Genomic DNA, 12141 nt, shown 5'->3' on the forward strand with positions numbered 1-12141 from the left:
CTTGTCTGCATTCAACATTGGAAGCCATTCTTCAGCCCAGTTGCCCACCTAATCACGATCGTGCTGTAATTTTTGATAACCATCTTCACTGTCTACAATACCTTACTTTAGTGTAATTTGCAAACTTACTAATCTTGTCTTGTACATTCTCATTTAAATTGTTGATATAAACTACAAACACCAATGGCTCCGTACCAATCCCTGAGGCACATCACTAATCACAGGCTTCCGGTCTGAAAATCAACCTTCCACCACCTTCCTTCCATTAAGTCAATTCTGCATCTTGATAGAAAGCTCTCCCTGGATGTCATTTGATCTAACCTTTCAGAGCAGCTTACCTTGCGGAAGCTTAACAAAGGCCTTTGTCCCACAAAGGACTAACAAGAGCCACATAGACTATGTTGCCTTCTTCCCTGCTATGGTGATTCCATGATCTTATGATCAATCCAGGAGATTCCTTGATGTACAGTATCAATATTAACAGAAAATTCCCGATGCAAGGTAAAATATGCAGTTTACATCAACCGATTTGTTCTCTTTCCCTGTATTCTGCTTTTCACTTTTGGCAACTAATGATATAGAAAAAAAGAGTAACGTCCCATTAATATCCAAATAATTAAAAGCTACCAACACAATTTTGTATTAAAATGTTAAGCTTGGCAGAGGCTATGTTTATTAACGTTTTAATATATTTACAAGTTTCAAAAAGATAAACAAAACCCAATTTATCTTGCCGATCAGCCAAACATTTCTCAACATTGACAAATATTTATAGAAGCCTCATTTTACCCACTCCTCCCTGCCTCGTTGCAAAGCAGACCTGCAGGGCAAATGTGGCACCGGTACAGCCAAGATGAATTAATATAGCATTGACAGTTTAGTATTTACTACTTCATGAATCTAGACTGATTAAACTCAAATGAGTAGGAACATTGTAATTATATGTAAACTTATTAGTCTACCAAACACTAATGCGCGTGATGTAGCAAAAAAGCCAGTTCACATCAATCACTTTCATGAGGTATTTAAAAACAGGATCCTATGAAAACCCATATCAAATGAATAATTTAAAACTACTTACATTAATTGTTTTTTTATTTAAAAAAAACATAGGGAAATAATTGCATAAAACCTTAATTAAATATTTCAAACGAGACGAGGTAGCAAGGACAGTGCAGGTAGTGTCACATCAACACTGTCCAGGCATTTGTGGAAGGCAGATAGATCAAACACCTACAACCATTTTCCAGTAATCAGCCCGAAGCCTCCTATGCTTTACACTTCCGATGCTCCTCTAAATATTTCTGAAGTATTGAAGACAGATACAAAGTGCTGGACTAACTCAGCGGTTCAGGCAGCGTCTCTGGAGATAAAGGATGGGCAATGTTCCAGTCTGGAGAAGAGTACCGACCCAAAACGCCACACATCCTTTTTCTCCAGAGATGCTGCCTGACCCGCTGAGTTATTCCAGCACTGTGTCTGTCTTCGATATAAATTGGCATCCGCAGTTCCTTTCTACACATTTCTTAAATGTTGTTGGCGAGTAGCTCCCTCCTCCACCCCAGCACTCAGTGCACTTGAGATTCAACCAACCTGTGGATGAAAGTTTTCTTTTTAAATATCCTAACACTTGATTTATACCTTGGACAACTGGTCACAGACACCTCTACTAAAAAGGGAAAGTAAAAATCTCATTATATTACCATCCTTACTCTGCACAATTTTGAATACCTCAGTCGGGTCACCCTCAACCTTCCCACTTGGAAAAAAAAACAATCTATCTAATCATTCCTCATAGCTAAAACGCTCTATAAAGTCCTGGTGAATCTGCTTTGCAAATTCTCCTTCACATCATTTTCAGTGACCGGAACTAGTTAGTTCTCCAGCCGAGTGCCTTGTTTAGTTGTACCATAACCTCCCTGTTCTTCAAGTCTATGCCCAAAGAAGGCAAGTATCCCCTTGCACCTTCATAGCCAAATTATTTCCCTGTGCCTTAATTGCCCACTCAAAGATGCATTACATTTTCAGGATTAAATTCCATCTGCCATTACTCTATCCATTTTATCAGCTCATTAAATTGTCCTGTAACCAAAGTCTACCCGACTCACAATTAACAACACCACAAATTTTCATGTGCAAACTTACTAATCATACCTCTTTTATGCATAAGCTGGTTGTTAAAGTATCATATAACAAGTAGGGTTTCCAACACCGATCACCTCAATTAGCCACTTGGTCACAGACTTCCAATGGAAAAAAACCCTCTGACCACCATCCCTGCTTCCTGTCCAATTTCTTTAATCTCCTCTCACGCTCACTACAAATTCACAATCTTGGCCGTAAGACTCACCACCTGTTTTTTCCCCCCACAAACTATTCTCACTAAATTTCTCACCGGGGAAGTGCAGACCTATCCACTCCACCTTGGATCCCATTTTAACACTGGAACTATTCAATAAAGATGACTTTGAGGTTGAACTAAATCATTTACACTTTCCTCCAACACAAATCACAACCCAAATGGCTGCTTATATGAAGCAATTTATGATTTTATTTTAGATGTTCAGCATCTACAATATTTTATTTTTACATAGCTATAAATCTGTAATCACCACCTCTCAAAACAAAAATTATCATTCTGTCATAGCAAACAAGTGCCCCATTTCCCAGTTCCTTATCTATTGCAATCTTTTGAACATGCAGCTGCTGTCCACATTTGTGTCCATCATTCCAGGACTTACTAATTTGATTGCCTTCAATTGGTATTCTGCCTATGCCAAAGTATTAAAAAAAACGCAGCAAAAATCAGTAGTGACATTTTACGCAACTATGACAGAGGTACTCTACATATCATCTTCTTCCTGATCCACTAGCAGTCTAAATCCTTAGCCACACTATACCTTCCATTGTTGCTCCACTTTCAACAGGTTGGGTGGCTCTACATTTATTGGTTACATCTTCTTATATTCAATCATAGGCAAAGAATCACCTGCAATTAATTCAATTCCTGCCCCAACATTGTTAAAAGACACAAAGTGCTGGAGTAACTCGGCGAGTCAGGCAGCATCTCTGGAGAACAGGGATACGTGACACTTTGGGCTGGGACCCTTCTTCTGTCTGGAGAAGGGTTCCAACCCACAACGTCATCTATCCATGTTCTCCAGTGATGTCGCCTGACCCGCTATGTTACTCCAGCAGTTTGCGTCTTTTACAAATGTTGAGGCAAAGGGTTGGAGTAACTCATTGGGTCTGATAGCATCCATAGATAACATGGATGGGTAGTGTTTCAGGTTGGGACCTTTCTTCGATCTGGAGAAGGACCCCAACCCAAAATTTCACCTATCCATGATCTCCATGGATGTTGCCTGACCCGCTAAATTACTCCAGCATTTTGTGTCTTTTTTGGTAAATCAGCACCTTGTTCCTACATTGTTAAATTGGCTTCCCCTACCAAACATTGCTTCTCATCTCCCTCCCATATATATACCCAAATATTTGTTATTCATTCAAAAGCACAGCATTAGTTTTCACATCTATTCTGAAATCATCAGCAATACCAGAACACTACGTCTCAAGCTCTCCACTTTCTTTACAGTGGCAGACTGCTTATCCAGCAAAGCAGCAGAAAATACATTCCCTTGACATTACGTCCATGCTTCTCCCTGGCAATGATCTGACACTAAACCGGTTTATGTACATACTTGGTCACAATTTTGACATCGAGATAAGCTTTAGAAAACGCTCAGGAGGCTGCAGAAAACGGTGAACATTTCCTGATCTATCACAGGTATTGACTCCCCACCTTCGAATGGGTCTACGGTTGGTGCTGCCTCAAGGCGGCAATTCATATCAAGGTTCAGGAGCCTGAGAACCATTACCTGCAGGCTCAACCCTACCCACAACTATACATTAGCACCAAACTAGTATGGACTTTGCAATACTGAGACTGCACTACACACTTTAGCTTGCACTATCGTCGTCTGATTTGCCTGGTAAATTTGTTCATTTATTGCATATTTATTTGTTGTGTTGTAACATTTTAACATGCCTACAAAACTGCAGTGAGCAAGCATTTTATTGTTCTGGTCCCAGTTCATAGAACAATTAAACACCCCTGGACTCTTTTCATTTCCACAGATCACCTAGTCCAATTTATCTCCTGCCTCAGCTATTCCAATGTCCTTTCACTGACTTTCTTTATTCTGCTTCTCTATAATCTGGAGGTCATCTAAACATCTTCTGTTTACACTCAGATTTACTCCATTAACTAATCCTGCACCTATTGACACATGTTGACTTTCTCTTCAGCGACAGCGTAAATTTACAATTCTTTTCCCAAAGTCAAATTTTTACAGGTCTTTTGACCACCTCCGAAGTTAATTGTTCGAGCAACTATTATATTTTCCTCACCTGTGAAAGATTCAAACTCTGGAAGTATTGAATGAAACCTCTCAACTTTTCTGCTCTTATCTTCTTCGATTAAGTTTGGTTCTTCTGCCCTAACATCTCCTTATGTAACCAAATGGATTTTTTCAATCATGCGGTTGAAGTATCTTGATACAGTTTGCTACTTTGTAGTTACTCTTTCTTGCAGTTTGAGCAAATAAGATCATTGGTAGCAGAGAGTGGGAGGAAATCACCTCGGCATTCAGTCAGTAACAGAAAACTATTTCGGAAAGCTAAGTAGGCATTGGAAATTGGTATAGATTGTGTACAGATATCCAAAATTGACCATAACATGATGGAACAAGCAGGGAGCAAAGAAGTGAAATTGGAGAATGCTAGGAAATAATACAAAATAAGGAAAATACTATTCTCCACAGCTACAGTTCCAGATAATTTCAGAGTTAAGGGGGTCTCTTTGAATCTGAAGAAGGACTGGTGGACACACAAAGCTGGAGTAACTTAGTGGGTCAGGCAGCATCTTTGGAGAAAAGGAATAGGTGACGTTTTGGGCTAGAACCTTTCTTCAAACTGATTCGGATGGATTGAAGGATTCTTTGAGATGGTCTATTTTGGAACCAACTGTACCAAAGAAATAAATTGCTGAGGCAATCTGACAGGCCGAGTACAACTAAAGTACAGAATTGAAAAAGGAATTTCTAGATTGCTGCTCAAGCCACAGAAATTGGCACATCAGCAAACAAATTAAACGTTTAAACACATGCCTTAAAGAGGTAGGGCTTTCAGTTCATAGGTTAATGACACCAATAGTGGGAAGAAGCAAGATGTATTTTGTTCAGATGGATGTGATTTAAACTGGGCTGAGACCAATATCCAGATAACTTGAATAGCAAAGGATATTGATAGGGCTTTAAGACAAAGACAGGGAAGGATTAACAGAGAAAAAATTTAGCTGAAGGTAAAAGGCTGGTCTCGAGATGACAGCAGTGACTAATGTAAAAGCAGGCAATTTAGAACTGAGTGAATTAACTCCATTAAACTGGAAAGAATACAAAAAATATTTATGAAGAGCTTGGGCAAGCTCAGACTTTATTCAATGGAGAGTAGGGTACTGAGGGGTGATCGTACAGAGGTGTATATATACACAAGAGGGGATTAGATAGGATGAATACATAGTCTTTTCGCCAGGTATGGGGATAGGTTCCTGGATAGAGGCGAGGAAGGAATTATAAGGACAGGGTTTACATCTTATGCGGTTGCAGGGGAAAGTACCTGGGAAGAGGGTGGTTTGTGTGGTAAGAGACGAGTCAACCAAGGAGTTGCAGAGATAGCGGTCTCTGCAAAAGGTAGATAGGGATAGGCATGGGAAGATGTGACTGGAGGAGGTTACGGTAATGTCAGATGATGTGCTGGTTGTGGAGCCTGATGGGGTGAAAGGCGAGGTCTAGGGGGGCCTTTGACCTACTGACCGGGGGGGGGGGGGGGGCAGCGAGAGTAGGGCTACGGGACACAGAAGAGACGCGGGCGAGTGATCCATCTGGGCAGCACAGCAGTAGAGTTGCTGTCTTACAGAGCCAGAGACCCAGGTACGATCCCAACTATGGTACAGTCTGTACAGAATTTGTACGTTCTCCCTGTGACCACGTGGGTATTTTCCGGGTGCCCTACCTTCCTCCCACACTCCAAAGACATACAGGTTTGTAGGTTAATTGGTATCTGTAAAATTGCAAGTTGTCCCTGGTGTGTGTAGGGTACCCAGGGTAGTGCTGGGGTAATCATTGGTCAGCACAGACTCAGCATGCCTAATGACCTGTTTCCACACTGTATCTCTAATGCCTAAAAGACAGCAGGGGGGGGGGGGGGACAAAGTTTACTTTAAAAAAAAAGGACATCTTGGATGTCCTAAAATTGAAAGCCTCATCTTGAGAGTTGTTGCAATGGAGACGGTGAAATCGAGAGTAGGTAATAGTGTCTTTGCAAGAGGCAGGGTTTGAGTAAGTACAGCCCAGTTAATTGTAGGAGTCGGTAGGTTTGGGCTAGACATTAATCAATACACTGTCCGTGTGACGGCAACAGAGAGATAAAATAAAAAGGAGACAGTGGTGTCAGAGATCGCCCAAGTGAACCCAAGGGCAGGGTGGAAGTTAGTGGCGAAGTTAATGAAATTCATGAGTTCTGCACGGGTGCAGAAGGCAGCTCGTGCAGAACTCATTATCTTAGATGGCTGTGTATACTCAATCAGCAATTGCATTCAAGACTCAAGATGGATAATTCTCAACACCAGTGCCCCACAAGGATGCATTCGCAGCTCCTTACTGTACTCCTTCGACTGCATTCGACTGTGCAGCCAAATTCCTCTGGAGCATATTTTACAAGATTGCAGATGGCAAAAGGTCCTTGGCATAAACATTTGCCAACATTTATCCTGGTCCAACTACACTGAATCTATCACCAAGAAAGCACATCAATACCTCTACCTCCTCAGAAGAATAAGGAAATTCAGCATGTCTCCAATGTCTAGAGATACACTGTAGAAATCATCCTACTGGGATGCATCACAACCACTTGGTTTGGTTACTGCTCTGCCCAAGACCACAAGAAATTGCAGAGATCTATGGATGCAGCCCAATCCGTCATGAAAACCAGCCTTCCTCTCCCCACTCCAACACAGAATCCATCTTCACTTCACCTTGGGAAAGCAGCTGACATAATTGAGGACTACTTATATTCCAGTCACTCCCTCTTCTTTCCTCTCCAGTTGGACAGAGAATACAAAAGCTTGAAAGCATGTACCACCAGTTTGAGGATAAGTTTTTTTCCTGGTGTTATTTCGTCACTAGATTCCTCATAAACTGGGAGTATAGTCCATGTCTCCAATCAACCTTGTTGTGTCCTTTGCACATTTTCTTATCTATACTTCGTCTGTAACTCTCACATTGTATTCTGCACTCTGTTGCACTTGCATCTGGTATGAATTGACTGGATAGCACGTTTTTTAACCATATCTTAGTAAATGTGATAACAATAAAGCAACACTAATATTGATTGCCTTAGTGTGCAAAAGTCTATCAATGAATTGAGTAGAAAGTGGGAAGATGATTGTTGCGAATGACAGAGTAATCCCAAGGAATATAACCTCTGTAGTTCTTACAAGTTCTCAACATCTGTGTGGAGATGGTGCGACTGTTCATATAAGAAAAAAGTCATGGTCATGGTATTTTGCACAATAATCAGTAATAGCAAAATGCCATTCATAGAAGCAAATTAACAGCCAATTCAAAGAATGCCATGCTGCACAGAATGGGGAGAGGAGAATGGTTTTCAGTAGTGTGCCAATCCAGTAAGAATTGTCAAGAGTAACTAGTTTTCCATTTACAGGATTAACATGCAAATACAAGAAATATTAATGCACGTGTTCCATTCTCCATATATCTGCAGGCTATTTTAACATTTTTACATTTGCAATTACTATTTTAACATTTACAACGTAGTCGCAACGCAGATTTTCGACACAAAAGCTCCATCCGTATTAGAAACATAGAAAATAGGTGCAGGAGTAGGCCATTCGGCCCTTCGAGCCAGCATCACCATTCATTGTGATCATGGCTGATCGTCCCCTATCAATAACCTGTGCCTGCCGTCTCCCCATATCTCTTGACTCCACTAGCCCCTAGAGCTCTATCTAACTCTCTCTTAAATCCATCCAGTGACTTGGCCTCCACTGCCCTCTGTGGCAGGGAATGCCATAAATTCACAACTCTCTGGGTGAAAACGTTTTTTCTCACCTCAGTCTTAAATGACCTCCCCTTTATTCTAAGACTGTGGCATCTGGTTCTGGACTCGCCCCACATTGGGAACATTTTCCTGCATCTAGCTTGTCCAGTCTTTTATAGTCCAGTCCTTGTATTAGACAGGAGATTACTTTTTGAACCTTTGGCAGCATATAAAAAGGGGGTAGATCAATTTATATGACAAACTAATCTACACTTGAGATTCACCGATCAATGAGGAAAAGTTGACAGATCTCCCATCTGTGATTTTGTTTCTCTCTCCATGGAACCATCAGCTTTTACTTTTAATCTACACACGAGTATTTGGAAAGTTTTTTTTATGTGGGGGGGGGGGCATTGATTTTGCAAACATGCAAGTTTTCCAGTTCTTTTCCAACATAAGGGGCAAAGTGAGCATGTCGGCATTGGTTAGACATAGAAACATAGAAAAGAGGTGCAGGAGTAGGCCATTCCCCTCTATCCTTAAGCTGTGACCCCTTAGTAGAGGGAAGAAACACGTGGCCTTTTCGGTGCGATAAATACCTACTGTCCCCACCACCACCCCAACTCTCCCCCCCCCCGGCCCCTTCACATGTTAAGGCAGCACAGTGGTGCAGCGGTACAGTTGTTGCCTTACACCGCCAGAGACCCAGGTTCGATCCCGACTACAGGTGCAGTCTGAAACGAAGTTTATACCTTCTCCCTGTGACCTCCGTGGGTTTTCTCTGAGAACTTCGGCTTCCCCTGCACTCTAAACAGGTATGTAGGTTAATTGGCTCGGCATACATAAGTAAAACAATGTCCCTAGTGTGTGTAGGTTAGTGTTAACGTGCGGGGATCGCTAGTCGGTACGGACTCGGTGGGCCGAAGGGGCTGTATATTCCAAACTAAAACTAAACTAAATGTTGTATACTCCACCCCCGCGGGCCTGCGACCGTGGACCATGGCTTACCCCTGCCGATTTTGCCTTCCAGCGGGTCTCTCTTGAACTGGATGCCGTGGACGTCGGTGTGAGTCTCCCCGCCGGCGTTGATGGCCCACACCACCTTGTCGGGCTGGGCACTCGCACCGAGGCAGCAGCGAGCCGTCGCCAAGGCCGCCGTTAGCAACCACAGGCAATGTGAGCTGCGTCTGCATGGCTTCCCTCTCCTCATCTCCTCACCACCACCACCAGCAGCCTCGGCGGGAGCAGCAGCCGAGCCTTGCAACCGCCGCCCCGTCTCCGCCATTCAAAGACCAAAAACAGCAAATAAGGTTTGAAGCTTGAGTTTGGGGGGAGGGGGGTGGGATGGGGAGGGGTGGGGGGTGTATTTGCTGCAAGGAAGGCCCCGGTGCAAAAAAAAAAGATGTTTTTTTCGCAGGTTGAGGTGAAAAGTTCAACCTAACCTGATAGCGGCGGGTCGACCTGCGGCCTGGGTGATGGACGGCGCGCTCGGCCAATGGGCCGCGGAGGTTGGCCGTGGGCGGGCGGGGGTGGGCCAATCGGCGCGAGGGGGGCGGGCTCTCCGCGAGCAAGTTCGGTTGCGCGGGAGCGGCGGCCGTTGGCAAGTTCCAACCGAATGCGGAAGTGGGATCACTGGGGCAAGGGCGCGGGGAGAGAGAGAGGGGGAGGAGTACGGGTCCATGTTCACATCTTCTTGAATTGCTTTGGTCAATGACATCCCGCATAAAATACAATGTCATTTAAATCCGTACCGATTTTTTCCTCCTGAGATGCAGGCATGTTGTGGCATTCTCTGCTCGATTTTCTCAACTCTGCCTTTCCATTTCCCCCTCCCCTCTGTGTAAAGTGAAGCGGTCCCGCTCGGCCAACCAGAGAGATCCAACGCACACTTTATGGCGGTGCGGAGAGGGGGCGGGAGCGAATGAATGAATGAATGAAAGAATGCAAACTGGCCAGAGAGTAAGTTCACAAGTCCCTAAATTCTAGGAGCAGAATTAGGCCGTTCGGCCCATCAAGTCGACTCCGCCATTCAATCATAGAAACATAGATAGGTGCAGGAGTAGGCCATTCGGCCCTTCGAGCCTGCACCGCCATTCAATATGATCATGGCTGATCATCCAACTCAGTATCCTGTACCTGCCTTCTCTCCATACCCCCTGATCCCCTTAGCCACAAGGGCCACATCTAACTCCCTCTTAAATATAGCCAATGAACTGTGGCCTCAACTACCTTCTGTGGCAGAGAATTCCACAGATTCGCCACTCTCTGTGTAAAAAATGATTTTCTCATCTCGGTCCTAAAAGACTTCCCTCTTATCCTTAAACTGTGACCCCTAGTTCTGGACTTCCCCAACATCGGGAATAATCTTCCTGCATCTAGCCTGTCCAACCCCTTAAGAATTTTGTAAGTTTCTATAAGATCCCCCCTCAATCTTCTGAATTCTAGCGTGTATTCATGGCTGATCTAAAGTTTTATGTGTCATTGCTCACTGTCACTGTATGTCATGTAAGGTAGACTAACATGCTGGAGTCTAACCTCCTCTAGACTAACCTCATCTCTAACTATTCTTAAACAACATGCGGGAGAACTCCAGCGTCCATGGAGTAAGAATGTTACAACATTTTGAGATTTAAAAAATCAAGCCTGTAATTGATCCCATCAGATAAAGCATAAAAAAGAACTTTAATTTGACACCTAATTCACTTTCATACCTTCAGTATTAAAAAAGTTATGGCCATTTTCATACTCAGAAATTAGCATCTTGTTCCCTATTGCTTTTCCATCGACTTAACACAAAAGCTGTGATCGAGGACAGTCAAAAGCCCATAACTTTCCTAAACATTAAGAGAACTGAACAAAAGTTTCAGTTATTATAGGTTGAAGCATTCTGAAACAAACATAAAACATCTTACTTGGATGACCTGAAATTAAAGCATATCATTAGTCAGTTACCTAATTGTAGTTAATTACAAAATTGACCGTTGTAATAAACACCCAGACTGCCTTGAAAATTAAAAAAATGTGATATTCGCAAGTTCAGAACTTTAATATTATTGTATTATATGCTGCAAGTCCGTAACAGATAGGTAAATAAATAACAATTTCTAGCAATAGACCAAGTCTTTATGGAAAAGATCAGTTGCTAGCTGGTACATTGGCTTATCATAATCAGTAGCATCATCATACTCCTCAGATTGTAACCAATAAGCAACTCTGTACACCTTGTTTTTCCTCAACTTTTCAATTTTGGCTTTGTAAACTACAGGTTTTTGCTATTCAAACCATGCATGACATGCCTTTCTGCCCACTACTTTCCCATTAAGATTGTCCTGCAGATCATCACATTTGGAGTAGCCCAAATTCAAATAATCTCTGCGAATCTTGTCTAAATCAGTCTCTTTTGCTGGGCATTTGGATCGACAATTTGCATTTCTTCTTCATAGACATCTGTTTAAAATGTAAAGGAAAAAAAACACTGAACAGCATTAACAGAAACAAGTTATTATTTGCAGTTTTAGAAAAAACGTCGAAATGATAAAGTTAAATGCTAAAACAAATAGTAAATACCCAACAAAAAATTAATATTCATCAGTTTCATCAAATCAATTAAATTCATCTAATCAATTAAATTCATCTAAATTCAATAACTAGATCTAAACATCTATCCATTTCTTAAGAAAAGGCTAACATTTTTAAATAGCCTAAGTATCCAAATAACAAACTGACCCCATTCATACAAGAATTCACAATATAACATGATTTTTAAATCTCACTGTCATGAACTTATATGCCAAATGGTAGGAATTTAATGTTTGATTCCCATAAATTAATCTAGAAACATCCACTCTCAATATAATCAAAATTATTATTTTTTGCACAATACATGTGACTAAAACTGTTGTGGCTATTTAGTATAAAAATATTGATTATGGATAGACAATAACACAAGATATAGACGATTTAGATGCTCTTATGACATGATTGTCCAAAAAAAAGAGAATTTTAATCATCTTTAATGTGAAT

General features: G+C 41.9%; 1 protein-coding gene across 2 annotated transcripts in view; it reads right to left on the reverse strand.

Moving 5' to 3' along the window:
* mlec (malectin) overlaps nucleotides 1-9610 on the reverse strand; it is a 49625-nt gene extending 40015 nt beyond the window's left edge. The window contains exon 1 of one of the 2 annotated variants that reach the window (XM_033043668.1): nucleotides 9127-9610. In XM_033043668.1, coding sequence (XP_032899559.1) covers nucleotides 9127-9403 — 277 coding nt within the window. In that variant the 5' untranslated portion in view covers nucleotides 9404-9610. The remainder of the gene's footprint in view (nucleotides 1-9126) is intronic. The other variant, XM_033043669.1, reaches the window with a different exon arrangement.
* Between the last annotated feature and the right edge of the window lie 2531 nt (nucleotides 9611-12141).

The sequence above is a fragment of the Amblyraja radiata genome, chromosome 25 (assembly GCF_010909765.2).
Source record: "Amblyraja radiata isolate CabotCenter1 chromosome 25, sAmbRad1.1.pri, whole genome shotgun sequence".
Classification (NCBI taxonomy): domain Eukaryota; kingdom Metazoa; phylum Chordata; class Chondrichthyes; order Rajiformes; family Rajidae; genus Amblyraja; species Amblyraja radiata.